This window comes from Pongo pygmaeus, chromosome 2 (assembly GCF_028885625.2).
Source record: "Pongo pygmaeus isolate AG05252 chromosome 2, NHGRI_mPonPyg2-v2.0_pri, whole genome shotgun sequence".
Lineage (NCBI taxonomy): Eukaryota > Metazoa > Chordata > Mammalia > Primates > Hominidae > Pongo > Pongo pygmaeus.
Genome location: NC_085930.1, coordinates 133,952,538 through 133,972,990, shown reverse-complemented (window position 1 = coordinate 133,972,990; position 20,453 = coordinate 133,952,538). Strand labels below are relative to the sequence as shown.

At 39.7% G+C, this 20,453-nt stretch overlaps 1 protein-coding gene across 1 annotated transcript in view; it reads left to right on the top strand.

Moving 5' to 3' along the window:
- Positions 1-20,453, top strand: part of RAB5A (RAB5A, member RAS oncogene family) — a 38,114-nt gene that overhangs the window by 15,069 nt on the left and 2,592 nt on the right. The window contains exons 3-5 of the mRNA XM_054479940.2: positions 13,408-13,559; positions 13,861-13,983; positions 16,133-16,226. Of these exons, the coding sequence (XP_054335915.1) occupies positions 13,408-13,559; positions 13,861-13,983; positions 16,133-16,226 (369 nt within the window). The remainder of the gene's footprint in view (positions 1-13,407; positions 13,560-13,860; positions 13,984-16,132; positions 16,227-20,453) is intronic.

The following is a 20,453-nucleotide window of genomic DNA, read 5'->3' as shown; positions in this document are numbered from 1 at the left end:
TAGAACACACCTACATGTAGTAGCCTTTTATGACTTTGCTCCAGAAGTCACATAGATAGATAACATCAATTCTATTCTAGTCACAGGCCTGTACAGATTCAAGGGAAGAGTGTCAACATCACACTGTAAGAAGAATGTGGTGTGGAATGTCTTGTTGCAGCTGCCTTAGAAAATACAATCTACTGGCTGGGCATGGTGGCTCACACCTGTAATCCCAGCACTTTGGGAGGCTGAGGTGGGCAGATCACAAGGACAGGAGTTCGAGACCAGCCTGGCTAACATAGTGAAACCCCTTGTCTACTAAAAATACAAAAATTAACCGGGCATGGTGGCACGTGCGTGTAGTCCCAGCTACTGGGGAGGCTGAGGCAGGAGAATGGCTTGAACCTGGGAGGCGGAGATTGTGGTAAGCTGAGATTGCACCACTGCATTCCACCCTGGGCAACAGAGCGAGAATCCATCTCAAAAAAAAATACTGTCTACCGTAAGACCTATCTATATCAAAAGAACATCTGCATTTTTCTTGGCTGTAACAGTATTCCCTTGCATGGGTCATATTAGTAATATCAGTTCTCTAGTTTTAGATATGCACATTGTTATATCTTTGGCTGTAATAGTACTGTGCTAAGTAACAGTGAGCAGTAATTTCTCACATATTCTGAGTATATCTGCAGTATATATTTTTAGAGCCCATTGTGTTTGGTTTTTCTTTTTTTCTTTTTGAATTGGGGTGTCACTTGCCCAGGCTGGTGTGCAGTGACGCTATCATAGCTTACTGCAGCCTGGACCTCCTGGGCTCAAATGATATTTCCACTTCAGCCTCCCAAGTAGCTGGGACTACAGGTATGCACCAACACACTTGGCTGATTTTTAAATTTTTGTAGAGAAGGGTTCTCATTATGTTGCCCAGGGTAGTCTCAAGCTCCTGGCCTCAAGCCATCCTCCTACCTTGGCCTCCCAAAGTGTTGGGATTAAAGGCATGAGCCACCATGCCCAGCCTGTGTTTAGTTTTTCTGTGAACTATTCAAAACTTCATGTTATTTCTATGTAGATTTCTTTATAATAGTCACACTACTGTGTTCCATTTGATTTATTAATGGTAATATTTCTCAGTACATCTATATTGTCATATTTTAGTATCTGGCAATCTTCTCTTTTTATTATTTTTTAACTGTTCCATTGTTGGGCATTTAATGTTTGCTTTTTTGTTTGCTGTTTTAGGTAATCACCTAATAGGGGATATCTTAGAATTTCACCGCCCCCCCCCCCCCCGACGACTTATTTTTGTTAGATCAATTTCTAGAGGTGATTACTGAACCCAAAGGAATTTTATCCTAATAAAATTGTTTTGTAGGATCAAAAGAATTCTAGTCTTCATCCTTTTTTATCCCTTAGAGATACACCCAATTTCTTTGGGAGTTGGCATAGATAATTATATCCTAGGATTACAGGTTTCCTCTAACTGTTAATAGGAGTTTAAGTTTTCCTTCTCTGTTTAGTCTTCTTTTCTATTATGTTGTAAAATTCTCAGATATCAGAACTTTTGTTTTTGTTTTGAGAGACAAGGTCTTCCTCTGTCACCCAGGCTGAAGAGCAGTGGCATGAATATGGCTCACTGCAGCCTCCACCCCCTGGGCTCAAATGATCCTCCCACCTCAGCCTCCCAAGTAGATGGTACTACATGTGCATGTGCCACCATGCCTGGCTAATTTATTTTTAAGATGGAGTCTTGATATGTTGCCCAGGCTGGTTTTGAACTCCTGGCCTCAAGCAATCTTCCTGAGACAGGAATCCCAAAGTGCTGGGATTACAGGTGTGAGCCACTGTGCCCAGCCAAATACTAGAACTTTTAAATTCATTTAGTATGTAAGCTTACTGCCAAGCATGAAAGAATCACTTTGAAGGCCAGTAATGTTTTAAAGGTCTGGAAGATTCTCTTGAGGGCTAAGAAGCATTATGTGCTAGGTTCTTGAACCAGGAGAAAAGGGGTGTCACTAAGAAGAAGGGAAAGAATCCTGGTATGCAAAATAGCTTGGGCGCTATCTTTGCACATTTGACAAGTTTAGTGAAGTACTATTGAACAGTTTAGTAAAGTATATCTGTTGTCTATAGATAAAATGTCTTTTGTAGATATTTATATATCTACCCACCTACCTATAGATATCTATATATCTGTATCTATATATCCCTTAAAGCTAAGCTAATTTCCTTAACCTTTTCTCTGTTGATATTTGTTTGGTAGCCTTTATCTGATTCTAGTTAATAACTCGTACCCTATCATTTTTTTTAAAATACCCTTTGTCTTTGTAATGTGTTCTTTCTTTCTTCTTCCCAATTCAGTTTTGGTACGTTCCTGTTACGTAAATCTAATCTGGTGAGCAGAGACTTTCTTAGGATTATGCCACTTGGTGAGGTAATCACAGGGTCTTAACCCTGAAGGTGCTCATACTGACTTTATCAGTTTATTCTAGGATGATCAGGTTTGGGGCACTAACTTAATACTAACAAACTCCTAAGATTAATTTAATTTTATTTATTTGTCTGAGACAGAGTCGCCCAGGCTGGAGTGCAGTGGCGCGATCTTGGCTCACTGCAACCTCTGCCTCCCTGGTTCAAACGATTCTTGTGCCTCAGCCTCCTGAGGCTGGGACTACAGGCACATGTCACCACGTCTGGCTAATTTTTGTAGTTTTAGTAGAGACAAGGTTTCACCATGTTGGCCAGGCTGGTCTTGAACTACCTTAGGTCCCACCTTGGCCTCCTAAAATGCTAGAATTACACAGACGGGAACTACCATGCCTAGCCAAAACTCCTAAGATTAACTTACTTACTTACTTTATTTATTTATTTGAGACGGAGTCTCACTCTGTCCCCTAGGCTGGAACACAGTGGTGTAATCTCAGCTCACTGCAACATCTGCCTCCTGGGTTCACCTGTCTCTGCCTCCCAGATAGCTGGGATTGCAGGTGCATGCCACCATGCCCGACTAATTTTTGTATTTTCAGTAGAGATGGGGTTTCACCATGTTGGCCAGGCTGGTCTCGAACTCCTGACATCAAGTGATCCACCCGCCTCGGCCTCCCAAAGTGCTGGGATTACAGGTGTGAGCTACTGTGCCCAGCCCTAAGATTAATTTTCAAACAATGTGCATCAGTATGTTAGAAATACCTAGTGTTAGCCGGGTGTGGTGGTGCGTGCCTATAGTCCCAACCACTCCGGAGGCTGACTTGGGAGGACTGCTTGAGGCCAGGAGTTCAAGGGCGCAGTGAACTGTGATTGCATCACTGCCCCAACCTGGGTGACAGTGGGAGACTCTCTCTTTAAAAAAAAAAAGAAAGAAAGAAAAATAGAAATTCTCAGGGTGACGATGTTCATCTGGTGACATGTGGCTGACTGTCTTATGTACTGGTTAGTGGATTCCCTTAGAGTTGGGTGTCCGTAAGGGTTGCTGTCAAGCTGTGATAGTAAAGAGCATTGACTTATCAATATCTTTTACCCTAGACAGTATTGGAGAAATGCTAATTTTTATTCTTTACCTCACTCTTGACTTCATGCAGGATCTTCCCTTTGTATTGTTAATATTCTTCAGGATTTTAAATCGTTTCACAACTATTACCTTTAGATGTTTCTCATAGATTTTTATATTTGTTTCCTTCCATCCTTCATTTATTTTTTGGGGCAAGGGTTGGGGTGGGGACGGGACGACAGGGTCTCACTGCCACCCAGGCTCAGGTGATCCTCCTGCCTGAGCCACAAACCTCTCCCACCAATCCCCTCGCCCAGTAGCTGGGACTACATGTGCACGCCACCACACCTATTTTTGTATTTTTGTTAGTAGAGACGATTTCTCCATGTTGCCCAGGCTGGTCTCGAACTCCCGGGCTCAAGCAGCATGCCCGCCTGGGCCTCCCAAAGTGCTGGGACTACAGGTGTGAACCACTGCGCCTTACCCAGATTTCTTTTTAAAATTGTGGTAAAATATCCGTAACACAAAATTTACCATTTTAACCATTTTTGAATATACAGTTGAGTGGTATTAGGTACTTTTAACATTGTTGTGTGACTATCCAAAACTTTACCTTCCCTAGCTGAAACTCTGCACCCACTAAACAATAACTACCCCTTCTTCGCGTGTCTGGCAACTACCATTCACCTTTTTCTCTCTGACTCTGACTACTCAAGCTACCTCACATAAGTAGAATTGTACAGTATTTGTACTTTTGTGGTTTCCTTATTTCATTTAGCATAATGTCCTCAATGTTCCATCCATGTTGTAAAGCATGTGCCAGAATTTCCTTCCTAAAACTTTTTAGGCTGGATAATATTCCATTGTATGTATATACTTCATCTTGCTTGTCCATCATTGGACACTTAGGTTGCTTTCATCTTTAGCTGTTATGAATAATGTTGCTGTAAACATTGGTGTACAAATAGTGTTTTAAGTTCCTGCTTTCACTACTTTTGGATGTATGCCCGTAAGAGGAATTGCTGGATCATATGGTGATTCTATCTTTAATATATTTGAGAAATCTCTATACAGTTTTCCATACCAGCTGCAAAGCAGTTCCAGTTTCTCCACGTGATCACTCACACTTTACCTTTTTCTCTTGGTTTGATCATAGCCATTCTAGTGGCAGTGAAGTGGTAATTTGTGGTTTTGATTTGCATATCCCTAATGATTGGTGATATTGAACATCTTTCCATGTGCTTATTGGACTTTATTTGTTTATTTATTTATTTTATTTATTTTGGTTTTTTGAAATAGGGTCTCACTCTGTCACCCAGGCTGGAGTGCAGTAGCATGATCACAGCACACTGCAGCCTGACCTCCTGAGCTCAAGTGATTGTTCTGCCTGTACCTCCCAAGTAGTCCAGCGCATACCCCCATGCCTGGCTGATATTTAAATTTTTTATAGAGACAGTCTCACTATATTGTTCAGGCAGATCTTGAACGCCTGCTTAAGCAGTTCTATTGCCTTGGCCTTCCAAAGTCCTGGGATTACAGTTGTGAACCACTGTGCCCAGCTCTTATTGGTCATTTGTGTATATTCGTTGGATCAATGTTTATTCAAGTCCTTTGTCCATTTTTTTTTTTTTTTTTTGAGATGGAGTTTCAGTCTGCCGCCCAGGCTGGAGTGCCATGGCACCATCTTGGCTTGCTGCAACCTCCATCTCCTGGGTACAAGCAATTCTTCTGCCTCAGCTTCCAGAGTAGCTGGGATTACAGGCAACCGCCACCACGTCCAGCTGATTTTTGTATTTTTAGTAGAGACAGGGATTTGTCATTTTGGCCAGGCTGATCTTGAACTCCTGACCTCGGGTCATCCACCCACTTCAGTCTCCCAAAGTGCTGGGATTACAGGCATGAGCCATTGCGCTCGGTCCTTTGTCCATTTTCTAATCAGGTTTTTTGTTGTTGCTGAGTTGTAGGGGTTCCTTATATTAATATATTCTAGCTTTCAGTTCCTTATCAGATGCTGATTGATTTTTAAGAGTGAATTCTAGATAAATTAGTATAGATCACCTCTTAAGATGGATTAATTTTGGGAAGATTGCTGTCTTTCTATATGCTATCTATATAATAATTTTTTATTTTGTTGTTAGGCTTTTGAAATATTTTCTTTTTGGGTTTACTCACAGTGTGTATGCTTTACTGTGCCCTATTTTTTCTTTTCTCCCTCCTGGGTGCTGAGTAATACTTTGACCTGTTCTACTTTTATTTCTTACTCTTCCTCACATTAATTTAAATGTAACTCTTCCCTAACTACACTCACTACTGTCGCTTCTGCAGTCCATTTACTGGGTGCTTCCTGTATACACACACTTTCATAGGAAATAAAAATGGCCTCAGTTTTTATTTTTCCTGTTTTCGGCTATGTATTCTTCTCTGTGTGTAATTTTATCATCTGAAGTTAGTGCTTATCTGTCTGAGAAAATCTGTTATGTTGGATTACTGTTGTTAGTACTGATTTTCCCAGTGAACCAATTTCTGTCTTCATTGATAACTTTAGTACCTGATTCTAACAACCTCTAACTTGAATTTTTTTTATCACAAAGCCTCATTCTATTTCTGAAATTTTGAACAAGACCCTTTCCCCTCTCTAGTCACTGCATCCTTTCCTTTTAGTTTTAATTTAGTTGCTACTTAATACTTAGTTACTAGTATTTTTTTTCACTTACACATTGGGATTGTTTTTTTAAAGGTACTCAAATATGACAATCTATATTATTGTTTCTCTATATACATTTATTTACTACCGAAAATTGAAAAAAATAGCACATCAAAATTTCCTTTTACTGCAATTCAAATTTTTGAAAACCAGAAAATCTGATTTATTATGCTCTAGCCAAACTACCCAGTGTTTTCTTTACATTCTTTCCCCACACGTTACTTTACTCTGATTCGTTCTTTTGAGACAGTCCCTCTGTCACCCAGACTGGAGTGCAGTGGCACAATCTCAGCTCACTGCAACCTCCACCTCCAGGATTTAAGGTATTCTTATGCCTCAGCCTCCTGAGTAGGTGGTACTACAGGCACGTGCCACCATGCCCAGCTAATTTTTGTATTTTTAATAGAGAGCCAGGGTTTCACCATTTTGGCCAGGCTGGTCTCAAACTCTGGGCCTCAAGTGATCCTCCTGCCTCAGCCTCCCACAGTGTGCTGGGATTACAGGCATGAGCCACTGTGCCTGGCCTTACTTCCAATTCTTGATGATGGATTTCATTTCACTGACAAGGTTGTTTTTAATTATTAAATAGTTTTAAATACTTCGAGCATAAAAGTTTGTTCTACCTGCTGTCGTGCCCTCAGACTATCTTTTGGAGTTTTAGTGAGATTATTAGGTTAAAAAGTATTAGCATTTTCATGCCTTTGCTACATGTTGCCAAAATCCTTTCCAACAGAGTTGTACGAAATCACCAGCTGTGCTTGGGTTTTTTGCAAATTGCTGTTTTTTGGTTTTGGTTTTTTTTTTTTTTTTTTTTTTAAAGATGAAGTCTCACTCTTGTTGCCCAGGCTGGCGTGCAAAGGCACGATCTCGGCTCACTGCAACCTCTGCCTCCTGGGTTCAAGCGGTTTTCCTGCCTCAGCCTCCCGAGTAGCTGGGAGTACAGGCGCCCACATCCACGTCCAGCTAATTTTTGTATTTTTTAGTAGAGACAGGGTTTTACCATGTTCTTGGTCTTGAACTCCTGAACTCAAGTGATCCGCCTGCCTCGGCCTCCCAAAGTGCTGGGATTACAGGCATGAGCCACCATGCCTGCCTATTTTTATTTTTTCATTATGCTGATTTAGGAGATAAAAATTGTTTTTACTATGTGGATGATTTCGTTGACTGCTGGTCTCCTTTTCTGTTCTTTTGTGAGTTGTCTTTACACATTATCTCTGAGGTTCTAAAGTTTTTCTAAACATTTATAATAGCTTTCTACACATTGAAAATACTAATCACTTAGCATCCATTGTAGAAATTTTTCTCATTAGGTTTGCCCCTTTGTTATGGATGTTATGACACAAGATTTGCAAACCTGAAGTCTCATTTTTGTGTAATCAAATCTGTAGTCTTACATAGAATTTTGGTCACTTTTAATAAAGCAATTCTTTCCTGTCAGTTTTGATAAATAGTAAGTTTGGGCTTGAAGTTGTATGGTTTCTCAGTTTTTGTATTTTTCCCCTTTCTGTTTAATTCATGTAGAATCATTTTAGTTATGGGGTGGCGGTTACTTTGTTTTTCTTTTTTTTTCTTGAGACAGAGTCTCACTCTGTCACCCAGGCTGGAGTGCAGTGGCACGATCTCGGCTCTGCAACCTCTGCCTCCCGGGTTCAAGCAATTCTCCTGCCTCAGTCTCCTGAGTAGCTGGGATTACAGGCTCATGCCACCATGCCCGGCTAATTTTTGTATTTTTAGTAGAGACGGGGTTTCACCATGTTGGTCAGGCTGGCCTTGAACTCCAGACCTTGTGATCCACCCACCTCGGCCTTCCAAAGTGCTGGGATTACAGGCGTGAGCCACCATGCCCGGCCACTTTGTTTTTTAATTATTAATCTTTGGTTTAATGCCATCAATTTGGATATCCTTTCCCTTGCCCAGTGTGTTACAGTGTCTTCCCCTGGCTTACTGTTTGAGTCTTGCATATTATAATAGGCCTTTGGTATTTGCAGATTTGATATTTAAAGCTTCAGCTATTCTCACCTGATTCCAGGGTCTGTGGTAAAGTAATTTGTAGTTTTGCTGAGGCTGAAATGTTACTTGCTTGCTGCCAGGCTTGCAAATAGGAGCTGATCACATAGCTCAGAGGGAGCCTATCAGACAGGCCAGCACCCACATCTCAACACAGCTTTGTTTTTCTCTACTTGTCATCGCGTACACAGTAACTCTCGAAGTGATAAAAGCTGTTTCTTTGTGAAATATGAGCCCAAAAAGAAAACCAACTGCTAGTGCTGGTGATGGAAGTGAAGAGAAAATGAAGCGGTCTAAGAGTGATGGTTCTTAGCCAGAAAATAGACGTTTTGGATAAATTAAAGTGGTTTTACAGATTCAGGTAAGTTTGTGGTTGGTTAATGTTGCTACAGTATTGATGTAGTAGTTTATCTTTTCAGTGGCAGAATTTGTTTACGTAACTTTGTAAATTACTAGTAATGTATTTTTAGGAGCACTGAGGATTTGAAGATGTCACCTAAATATCAGTTACACTTCACCGAGTTTTATAGGGGAAATCAAACACTGTAGTGGAATTTGGCCAGGTGTGGTGGCTCATGCCTGTAATCCCAGCACTTTGGGAGGCCAAGGCGGATGGATCACCAGAGGTCAGGGGTTCAAGACCAGTCTGGCCAACATGGTGAAACCCCATCTCTACTAAAAATACAAAAATTAGCCAGACGTGGTGGTGGCCGCCTGTAATCCCAGCTACTCGGGAGGCTGAGGCAGGAGAATCACTCGAACCCAGGAAGCGGAGGTTTCAGTGAGCCGAGATCGCACCATTGCACTCCAGCCTGGGCAACAAGAGCTAAACTCCATCTCAAAAAAAAACAACACTATAGTAGTATTTTAAAACTTCAGGACTTTGAGAAATCATGAACGTCTTAGGGTGTGTTATGTATATCGAGAGTTTATTATACTGGGCTACACTATTCCAGTAATATTTCTGTTCATGTAGTACTGCAGTACTTTTCATTTTTTAAAGTATATTATAAAACTGATTTTCCCTGGCCTCTAATATTGGTCTTTTTCTCCCCCAAAATTATGCTTTATCATACCACATGAACAGTATAGTACGGTGGTGGTGGTGGTGGTTTTGAGACAGACTTACACTCTTGTTGCCCTGGCTGGAGAGCAATGGCACAATCTCGGCTCACTGCAACCTCTGCCTCCCGAGTTCAAGTGATTCTCCTGCCTCAGCCTTCCGAGTGGCTGGGTTTACAGGCATGCGCCACCATGCCTGGCTAATTGTTTTTGTATTTTTAGTAGCGATGAGGTTTCGCCATACTGGTCGGGGGGTCTCAAACTCCTGACCTCAGGTGATCCACCTGCCTCGGCCTCCCAAAGTGCTGGGATTACAGGCGGAAGCCACCGCTCCCGGCCCAGTACAGTGTTATCAGGTGAAAAATATCTTGTTTTTGAGGTTGTGTTACAACTTGAGTAGATACCTTGTGAAATATCTATTTTTTCACATTTGGGAGCTGCCTCTCTCTACATTCAAATGTTATCTGAAGTAGCCTCTAAATGGTTCCATGTATCTTTTTTAACTTTCTTCTTTTAGTAGACATTTTTGAACATCTGTATGAACAAGGATTTATATTAAATGCTGGTACAGAGAGGAGCTACTACAAGTTGAGCATCCCTAATCTGAAGTCTGAAATGCCCCCAAATTCTTCAAGCATCAATATGATGTCACAAGTGAACAATTTCCACACTTAACACCTTTGCTTTCTCATGAGTCAGTGTACATAAACTTGGTTTAATGCACAAAATTATTTTAGCTTCAGGCTATGTGTACAAGCTTTATGTGAAACAAGCGAATTTCATGTTTTGACTTGGATCCCTTCCCAAAAATATCTCATTATGCAAATATTACAAAATCTTTAAAAATCCAAAACACTCCTGGTTCCAAGCATTTCAGATAAGGGATACTTAACCTGTGGTCATTGCTCAAGTAACTCTCAATCAAGGAGAAGAAAAAGATATAAACCAATGATTATAAAAGGTGTGAAACGTTATTACACAGAGAACTCTGGGAGCACAGATATAGGAGATATTAACTAGGGTGGAATGAAGGAAGGTTTCTAAGCAGAGTTGAGGAATGAATTGATTATCTTCTTTGTTAATCTGAGTGGGATCCATTCTTGTTCCAGCATGATTTCCCTTGGTTTTGTTCCTAGATTTAGAAGTGATGCCCTGTTTTGCTCTAAGGAAGAATCTTGTGTGTTTATTAGGAATGGATATTGACTCAAATGCCTTTTTGTAATTTGTTTAAATAAAATGGATTTTTCTTCATTAGCCTGTTGATGTAATAGTTTTGTATTTCTGAAAGAATGTACTTGGTCATGGGCATTTGTTTGTCTTAATGTATTTGTTGCAATTTCTTTGTATTTGGCATTTTTGTACATGTATGGTATACATGTATGGTGGCCTCTTGTATCTTTAACTGGCTTGAGAATTGGATCATATTTTAAGGCAACATTTCTAATACAGTTGGCCCTCTGAATCTGTGAGTTCCACATTTATAAATGCAACTAACTGCAGGTTGAAAATATTAAGGGGGAAAAAATTCACTTAGCTCCAAAAAGCAAAAATTAAATTTGCCACACACTTAATACTATGTTGAATCTATGTGGATGACGTGATGTGCAGACATTGTATTAGGTATTATAAGTAATCTAGAGATGCTTTAAAGTGTACAGGAGGATGTGCTTAGGTTATATACACATACTTTGCAATTTTATATCGGGGACTTGAGCATCCTCAGATTTTGTTATCCATTGGGGATTCTAGAACCAGTCCTTCATGATATATGGGGAGGTCCTGGAAACAGTCCTCCACAGATACTTAGGGACGACTGTAGTTATTTCCCTGAGCCTGAAGTTTACTTATGGATGTATAAGTGAATGTTTTTAGTACTAGTATACTTTGTGATCATAGTATGTCTGAAAAATGAAATAGTCTGTGCACATTTTAATTCCTTTTTTTTTTTTTGCAAGTCTGCATCAAACTATACTTGAAAAAAAGGCTTATGTATTGTGACTTATTTTCCTCTTTTCCTTTTTGATAAGAGTACTGTCTTAGGGACTTAATTTTAGTTTAAAATTTTAGTTTAAAAACATTTTTTGATCCTACAGGAGAACCTCTCATGACCTTCAAAAAGTGACATAGTGCTCTCGATATCCTTTACCATAAATACAGTATTTTAGAAAATGGATAATTCTGCTAATTGTTGGTTAAAAAATAGTTTGAACTGGATTAGAATATATTTACAATGTGATTAGTGAGAATTCATAAAACTATTAATTAGAATCTAGGTCCAAATGAAGACATTTACAGTATTGTTTGCAAAATTCAGAAGATTTTAGTTGTTGATACTAAAGCCAGCAACCAGTTAACCTAAAAGAGCATGAAAAATAAATGTTATGTCTAACATAAAAGAGATATATCTCATTAGACTTGGTTTCTTTAGCACGTTTGATACTGGTTAGTACATCTCTATCAACATCACTAGATAAACTGCTGTAATTTAGAGAAATATATCATAATTCTTTTGCATAATATGACAGTTTTAGAAAATTGTAATTCAAGTGCATACCAATTTGGAAATAGGGATTGAATATCACACCTTGAGCTAAACGTAGAGGGAAGGGAGGAGCATACCAATTTACAGTGAATAATAGAGCAGAAGCAGAGGGCGGTCTAATGGCTGTGTGTGGGTCTTTTAATTTTAACAATATTGTATCATTTTATAATGCTACTTTTTTTTTTTTTTTTTTTTTGAGACAGAGTCTCTGTCGCCAGGATGGAGTGCAGTGGTGCGATCTTAGCTCACTGCAACCTCTGCCTCGTGGGTTCAAGCAACTCTCCTGCCTCAGCCTCCCAAGTAACCAGAACCACAGGCGAGCGCCACCAGGTCGAGCTAATTTTTGTATTTTTAGTAGAGACAGGGTTTCACCATGTTGGCCAGGATGGTCTTGATCTGCTGACCTCGTGATTTGCCCGCCTCAGCCTCCCAGAGTGCTAGGATTACAGGCATGAGCCACTGCGCCTGGCCTATAATGCTACTTTCCTAGTGTTAAAATTACAATCAGGGAAAGTACAGATCCAAAAAATTCTTATGGCAGGGAATGAAAGGTAGGAGCAAATATTGAATCAACTGAACAAATTAAATCTAGGTTAAGGTAATAATGACTGCCACAATTAAAGTGTCACAATGTTTTAAAAAATAATATAGCAAGAGGCCGGGTACGGTGGCTCACACCTATAATCTCAGCACTTTTGGGAGGCACTCCAGCCTGGGAGATAGAGCGAGACTGTGTCTCAGGAAAAAAAAAAAAAAAGATAATAAGAAATACTAATTTGGTGATAATGGACTGGGGCTAAATTGCCAGAGTGTGCCAATAAAAACTAGTAAAATGGAACAGGACATGGTGTCGGCAGTGTAGGTGGTACTTTTAAGCACACTGGGTTTCCTCCAACTTTATTTTTTAAGACTATCAGTGCATTTCTTTAATTGTAGAGCAGTTTTGAAATGCAGTCTTCGCTGAGCTTGGTGGCTTACACCTGTCATCCCAGCACTTTGGGAGGCCAAGGTGGGCGGATCACCTGAGATCAGGAGTTCGAGACCAGCCTGGCCAACATGGTGAAACCCCGTCTCTACTAAAACTACAAAAATTAGCCACGTGTGGTGGTACATGCCTGTAGTCCCAGCTACTCAGGAGGCTGAGGCAGGAGAATTGCTTGAACCCGGGAGGCGGAGGTTGCAGTGAGCTGAGATCACGCCCCTGCACTCTAGCCTGAGACTCTTGTATCAAAAAAAAAAAAAAAAGAAGGAAAAGAAATGTAGTCTTAAGCTTATTTAGTATTATAACAAGCTTTTTTAAGATGCAGAAGTTTTTCAATCTGTGATTTCACTACAAAGGCCCTATATGTAAGCATATATGTAAATAGCTTCTAAGCACAGAAGCTTAGAAGCCAGTATTTAAAGCTATTATCAACTGTGGGTATGCAATCTGTCAAGTTTCTAGGTGTTTTCTCTTTTTTTTCTTTTTTTTTACCCTCATTTATGACTTTTAACTGACACATAATAGTTATACATACTTATGGGGTACAGTGTGACATTTTGATACATGTATACAAGCAGGTGTTTTCTATATTATGAAAACATTTGGAGAAAAATGATTAACTTATTGCAGTCCTTTTCTTTCAGCTGCTTTTCTAACCCAAACTGTATGTCTTGATGACACTACAGTAAAGTTTGAAATATGGGATACAGCTGGTCAAGAACGATACCATAGCCTAGCACCAATGTACTACAGAGGAGCACAAGCAGCCATAGTTGTATATGATATCACAAATGAGGTAGGTATGGATGCATTCCACAGTGAAACTAATTTGAGTACCCACTTTTGGTGTTCAGAATATTGATTGAATATTTTGGAAAATCTTTTTTTGATAGTCAATCATGACCTTTCTGCTGAAGCTTTTGTGAATTAGAAAATCTGGTTTTAAAAACAAAAAAATGAAAATGTCTCATAATACAATAGTCCTAAGAATTTCTTCCCACAGTCACTTTGGACAGTCTTTTAAAGCCTTGTAACACAAAGATGCTTCCTAACCATTTTTTGAGCCTATGCCCAATGGCTGTTTCTTTGTTTAACAGGAGTCCTTTGCAAGAGCAAAAAATTGGGTTAAAGAACTTCAGAGGCAAGCAAGTCCTAACATTGTAATAGCTTTATCAGGAAACAAGGCCGACCTAGCAAATAAAAGAGCAGTAGATTTCCAGGTATGTTAAATTTAACTTTCATTTGAAAGGCACTTTTTTCCTGTGTGTTTTTCTTTCGTGTCAACACTTGAATTAGTTATAATGGTAAAACCATGCAAGTAATATAAAATACTGATTTTTAAAACAAATATGAAGTACTACATATAATAAAATGTTTCTGATAAACCTAAATTTTTAAATAGATTATTTTAATACATAAACTGACCCAAAGATTTTGTAGACTTAAACAATAAAGGCCAGATTCAGTGGCTCACGCCTGTAATCCCAGCACTTTGGGAGGCCGAGGTGGGTGGATCACCTGAGGTTGGGAGTTCGAGACCAACCTGACCAACTTGGAGAAACCCTGTCTCTACTAAAAATACAAAATTAGCTGGGCATGGTAGTGCATGCTTGTAATCCCAGCTACTTGGGAGGCTGAGGCAGGAGAATCACTTGAACCCAGGAGGCGGAGGTTGTGGTGAGCCGAGATCACACCATTGCACTCCAGCCTGGGCAACAAGAGCGAAACTCTGTCTCAAAATAAAAAAGAAAAACAGTAAAAGAAGTAGTCATTGTTCACAGTGCAGAAAGTGAATGTATCCTGCCCTAATTCCTCCATCCCACACATACTTTATGTCCTAACCCTCTTCTACTCATCTGCCAATATGTATCAGCACATGTGTGTACCCCACATACGTACATACACAAACACTTAATGTAGTTGTTCTTAAAGGGGCATTCAAAAATAAAGATTCTGCCAATCTGTATCCAGAGTTGGAAAATAATAAGCTAAAAACTAATAATTAAAAAAAATTTATGGCTGAAAAAATCCAGTTTTGTGTTATGATTGCTAATTCAGAATGTTTGCTGCTGCAAAATAGAGCAAGTGCAATCACTTAAAAACAAAGCAAGTCCTCTACTTAGACTTTTTTTTTTTCTTTTTGAAGATGGAGTCTTGCTCCGTTGCCCAGGCTGGAGTGCAGTGGTGCAATCTCAGCTCACTGCAAGCTCCGCCTCCTGGGCTCACGCCATTCTCCTGCCTCAGCCTCCCAAGTAGCTGGGACTACAGGCACCAACCACCACTCCCGGCTAATTTTTTGTGTGTTTTCGGTAGAGACAGGGTTTCACTGTGTTAGCCAGGGTGGTCTCGATCTCCTGACCTCGTGATCCACCCACCTCTGCCTCCCAAAGTGCTGGGATTACAGGCGTGAGCCACCGCGCCCGGCGTACTTAGACCTTTTAATACTGTGCCTGTTCTCTTGCTCTTTGGCTTCTCTACTAGAAGGGTGGTTGTGGCTATTATGTATATATCAGTGATGGAATAGTTTTCTTTTTTGATGACAGTAGATGGAATACATGTATTCTTGCACCACTAGGTATTAAGCTGGGCATATTACGTTTGTAATTTTATTTAATTCTTAGGAAAATGATGTGAGATGTAGTATCATCCATTACTCTTTCCAAAATTGTTGCCTTCCCAGCACAAGAGTGGCAGAGAAAACACTTAAATTACAGTCAGAAGTGGCCCTGTCACATAACAGTTCAGAGGAACCTCAGTTGTTTCTTTGTCCAATGGGAAAGATCATTGGTTACCCCTCACAACAGCTATGAGGATCAGAAGTAATAATATATGTAAACTGTAAAAGCATGACAAAAATGTAGGGCAGTGATGTAATTTTCAATGCAATGATTCATGATATATTCAAGATTATAATATTGCTGTAGAAGTCATTGAAAATTAAATATGAGGGTGTCATTTAGTGTTTGAAGCCAGTGTTAGATATTTGGTTTCCCTTTGTCTTCACTGCAGATAGTAAGTGCAAATAAAAATTGCCATTGAGATCAAAGAGAGTTTTATTTAGAATAAGATAATTCTCCCTCATCTCTGGAACTCAGTATTTGAAAGCAGATTTAATGTAAGAACAGATTAATCAAGGTGGGATAATGCAAGAATTTCAGACAAAAAAGGAAATAGTCCATTATAAAATTATCTTGCACAGTGCTCTTACCTTTGTTGTAGCTTATTATATAATTGTTGATTATAGATGATTATAGGAATCAGGTTGGAGTAGTAATAAGAAAGTCTCCTTTTCTATAACACGTTTAAAGCAGGTGTAGCGTATTTCCAAGAGATATATCTCATGTATCTCATTTTTTGTTCTATAAACAGGAAGCACAGTCCTATGCAGATGACAATAGTTTATTATTCATGGAGACATCCGCTAAAACATCAATGAATGTAAATGAAATATTCATGGCAATAGGTAAGATTAATATCTCTTTTAAAATGATCAATATAAGCAAAACAAGTGTGAAGCATATTTGGTTTGACTGTCTCTTTTTTTAAAAATTATTGGGGATGGGTTTGTGTGTGTGAGAGAGAAAAAGATTATATCACTTTTCTAAGTCCCTTCCACAAAGCAATATTTTGTTGGTAATATTGTTAAATTTGAAAGATGATTACCTATTAGGTTGTAATACTGTCAGTTTAGGCAGCTTCTTCCAGGTGAGTTAAGCCTTAACCTTAACCTGATAGTTCAAACAGATAGATTTTGCAAAGGTTTCGCTGGGAAATTTGGATAAATATGTTTTTTTTAATTAGGTTATACTTTTTAAAAATCAAATTAATGGTAAATATAACTCAAAAGAACGTGACACATAAGTATACAGATTGACAAATTATTTTAATGTAAACATTATAAGGAAGATGATTTCAGAGCATAGAGGCATAAGGAGAAAAAAGGAAAACAAAACAACATCCATACTTTATATTACCTCAGATGGTCATTTGATCTTACACAATGTTCTTGCCATTGCTTTAAGGTACTTTTTTTTTTTTTTTTTTGGAGACAGAGTCTCGCTCTGTCGCCCAGGCTGGAGTGCAGTGGTATGACCTCAGCTCACTGCAACCTCCACTTCCCGGATTCAAGTGATTCTCCTGCTTCTGCCTCCTGAATTGCTGGGATTACAGGCGCACGCCACCACGCCCAGCTAATTTTTGTATTTATAGTAGAGACAGGGTTTCACCATGTTGATCAGGCTGGTCTCGAACTCCTGACCTCGTGATCCACCCACCTCGGCCTCCCAGAGTGCTGGGATTACAGGGGTGAGCCACTGCACCCGGGCTAAGGTACTTTTTTTTGTTTTGTTTTGTTTTGTTTTTGTTGTTTTTTTTTTGTTTTTTGTTTTTTGTTTTGAGATGGAATCTTGCTCTGTCACCCAGGCTGGAGTGCAGTGGCACGATCTCGGCTCACTGCAAGCTCCGCCTCCCGGGTTCACGCCATTCTCCTGCCTCAGCCTCTCCTGTAGCTGGGACTACAGGCACCCACCACCACGCCCGGCTAATTTTTTTTGTATTTTTAGTAGAGACGGGGTTTCACCATGTTAGCCAGGATGGTCTCGATCTCCTGACCTTGTGATCCGCCCGCCTCAGCCTCCCAAAGTGCTGGGATTACAGGCGTGAGCCACTGCCCCTGGCCCTAAGGTACTTTTAACTGATGGTAATTGCTGTTTCAGTTATAAGTAATGAAGTAGGAGTAGTAATAAGCCTCCTTTTTTCTATAACAAAAAATAAAGGTTGGTTTTGTTTTTTGGTTTTGGATTTTTTTTTTTAACCCTTTCCTCTTTCCAGTGGTTTTAATGTATGGATTCTACCTGAAGGGTCTGTTTTGGTGGTTCTCAAAGTTTGCCGTCTGTGGTTTTCATGTGCCCAGCACTCTTCTCATCCCATAACACCTTTTATTTTACAGCACTGATTCTTAACTCTGGGGTGTTCACAGTCCTAACCCCAAGTAAGAAATATTCTTAAATTCAACTCATAATAGTTAATAGCTGAATCAGAGAATAATGAAAACCCAGTAAAAGTTGCAAGTATTTTTATTATTTTTCACTAGGTGACAGAGTTTAATGGTACTTCATTTGAAATGGGAAAGAACTTGCCTGTTTCTCATGTAAATTGTTTTCCTGAAAAACTCAAGTTTGCAGTTTGCTAGGAAAGTGCTGGCACAGTTGCAAAGGATTGTGTGATAATATACTCATTTTACAAATGTGACAGATGACACCCAGAATCACATCTGAAAAGTTAGAGGAAACAATGAGATAATAGGCCTCTCAAATCAGCCTGCACTGTAAACCTTTCTCACAATATTTAAACTCTACCAGATGGGTTTTAGTTTGTACCTTTTTATTCAAACATGCTAATAAAGTCATTTTTCGAGTTAGAAAGCAGCCTACACATTTTAGTTTTTTGTTTTTTCCTGAAATTAGAGTGTTTCCCTTCTTAAAAGAAAATCTATGTTGTAAATGGAATTGTGGCCTTTCCATTTCCTTCACTAGATTAGTAAATTATTTTTTTCTTTTTTTTTTGTTATGAAGGAATACTTTGATAGATTAGTAACTTAAATCACACAGTGCACTCATAACAACTCTAATCAATGCAGGGACTAAAAAGTTACTCATTCTAGTTTACTTCCTTCATCCTCTTAATCTCACTCACCTCTGATTTAAACACTTAGGGAAGCATGCTAAAGGGATACGTGATTGATTGCTCAATCCGGAACCTAAGTTGTTATTATATACAATATATAATGCTATTTTGTGTCCCAGGTACCAGTGTTCAGCATCTCTGGGGCTTTACTTGTAAATACATTTGACTGGAGATTTACCATTATAATGCTATTTATGCTACTAGCCCGGAGCCAGTCCCAGAGAAGTGGCCCAATTGAAGGCTTTCTTTCCAAACTTCAGTGCTCCTGGCTCCCAAATCCATTGCCCAACCCAGCATCTAGGATTCCAAAAATGATTGGTGCTGATGTAGAATGGAATGTGTAGAACAAATAAAGGATAAAAGGTCCACAATGCAACTAGGCAATCAGATCTCGAAGCAGAGCGTATTCAATTTCTGAGTAACCTGAGTCAAAGCTGTGGTAAAGTTAGGGTCTTACCATAGTGGTCTGTCCCCAAGATTGATAGAGATCAGTGTGTGCAGCCACTCTTAAAATCAGTACTCTTAGTCATGTTTAATATTCTGCCTCCCCTCAAAAAATGAATTTAGCACATCAAGGATCTTATGGATTAAAACAAACTACAGCAATCTCCAACTTTACAGTGGTTTGACTTACGATTTTATAACTTGATGGGGCGAAAGTGATATGCATTTAGTACCTTCTCAGCTTACTACGGGATTACATACAGAAACCCATCATAAATTAAAAATATCATAAATCAGGCTGGGCGCAGTGGCTTACACCTGTAATCCCAGCACTTTGGGAAGCCAAGGCGGGCATATCACCTGAGGTCAGGAGTTGGTCAGTAAACAAGCCTGGCCAACATGTCGAAACCCCGTCTCTACTAAAAATAGAAAAATTAGCTGGGCGTGGTGGTATGTGCCTGTAGTCCCAGCTACTTGGGAGGCTGAGGCAGGAGAATTGCTTGAACCCAGGAGGCAGAGGTTGTAGTGAGCTGAGATCGTGCCACTGCACTCCAGCCTGGGTGACAGCGAGTCTCCGCCTCAAAAAAAAAATCATAAATCAAAAACATACAACTTAGGATGGATATATCAGGATGTAGCCCCATTGTAAGTCAAGGAGCATCTGTATATCCCGCAGGTGAGTTTTTTTAATCAGTGGGAAGCACACTCCAGAGAACAGCCACTAGGTATATAGAGCTTGGCAGAGGTAAAGCCATAACTGCTGGTTGAGAGTGTTGTCTGAATCTGACAAGCCACACTCATCGGACTCAAATAAAATTAGGAAATAGTTTTTGGAGATGAGGTCTTCAGGATAATTCTATTTGGATTAGGTACAGCTACTGGTCAGTCAGATTAGGATTCATCAGCCCATAAAAGGAGAAAATGAGGTTGGTTGCAGTGGCTCACTCCTATAATCCCAATACTTTGAGAGGCCACGGTGGGATGATCTTCAAGACCAGGAGTTCTAGACCAGCCTGGGCAACAGAACAAGACCCTGTCTCTACCAAAAAAAAAAAGCCAGGCATGGTGGTTCACACCCTGTAGTCTCAGCTACTTGGGAGGCTGAGGTGGGAGGATCTTTTGAGCCCAGGAGTTCGAGGCTGCAGTGAGCTATGATTGATGCACCACACTCTAACTTGGGCTACAGAGGGAGACCTTGTCTCCAAAATGAAAAGAAGTATGGCTGCAGGCTACATTCAAACTAAGATCACAACAAAGTGTTGAGTATGTCTAAATGTGTGTGGATATGTTTGTGTCTGAGTGTATTTCCACTAGCATGCTAAGGTATGTTTGTGTGTGAATATGTTTCCTCCAGTATGCTAAGTTTTGACACATGCAGGCATCTAACTTGGGTCTAAAATCTATGCCCAAAGCATAGATTATAATTGTTCATTCTCAAAAATTCAACTCTTATCTATTTCACCTTTATTTCAAGGCAGCTGATGGTTACTCTGCAAGGTGTAAGTTTCTCTTTTAAAAACTAAGCGGTCGAGCGTGGTGGCTCATGCTTGCAGTCCCAGCA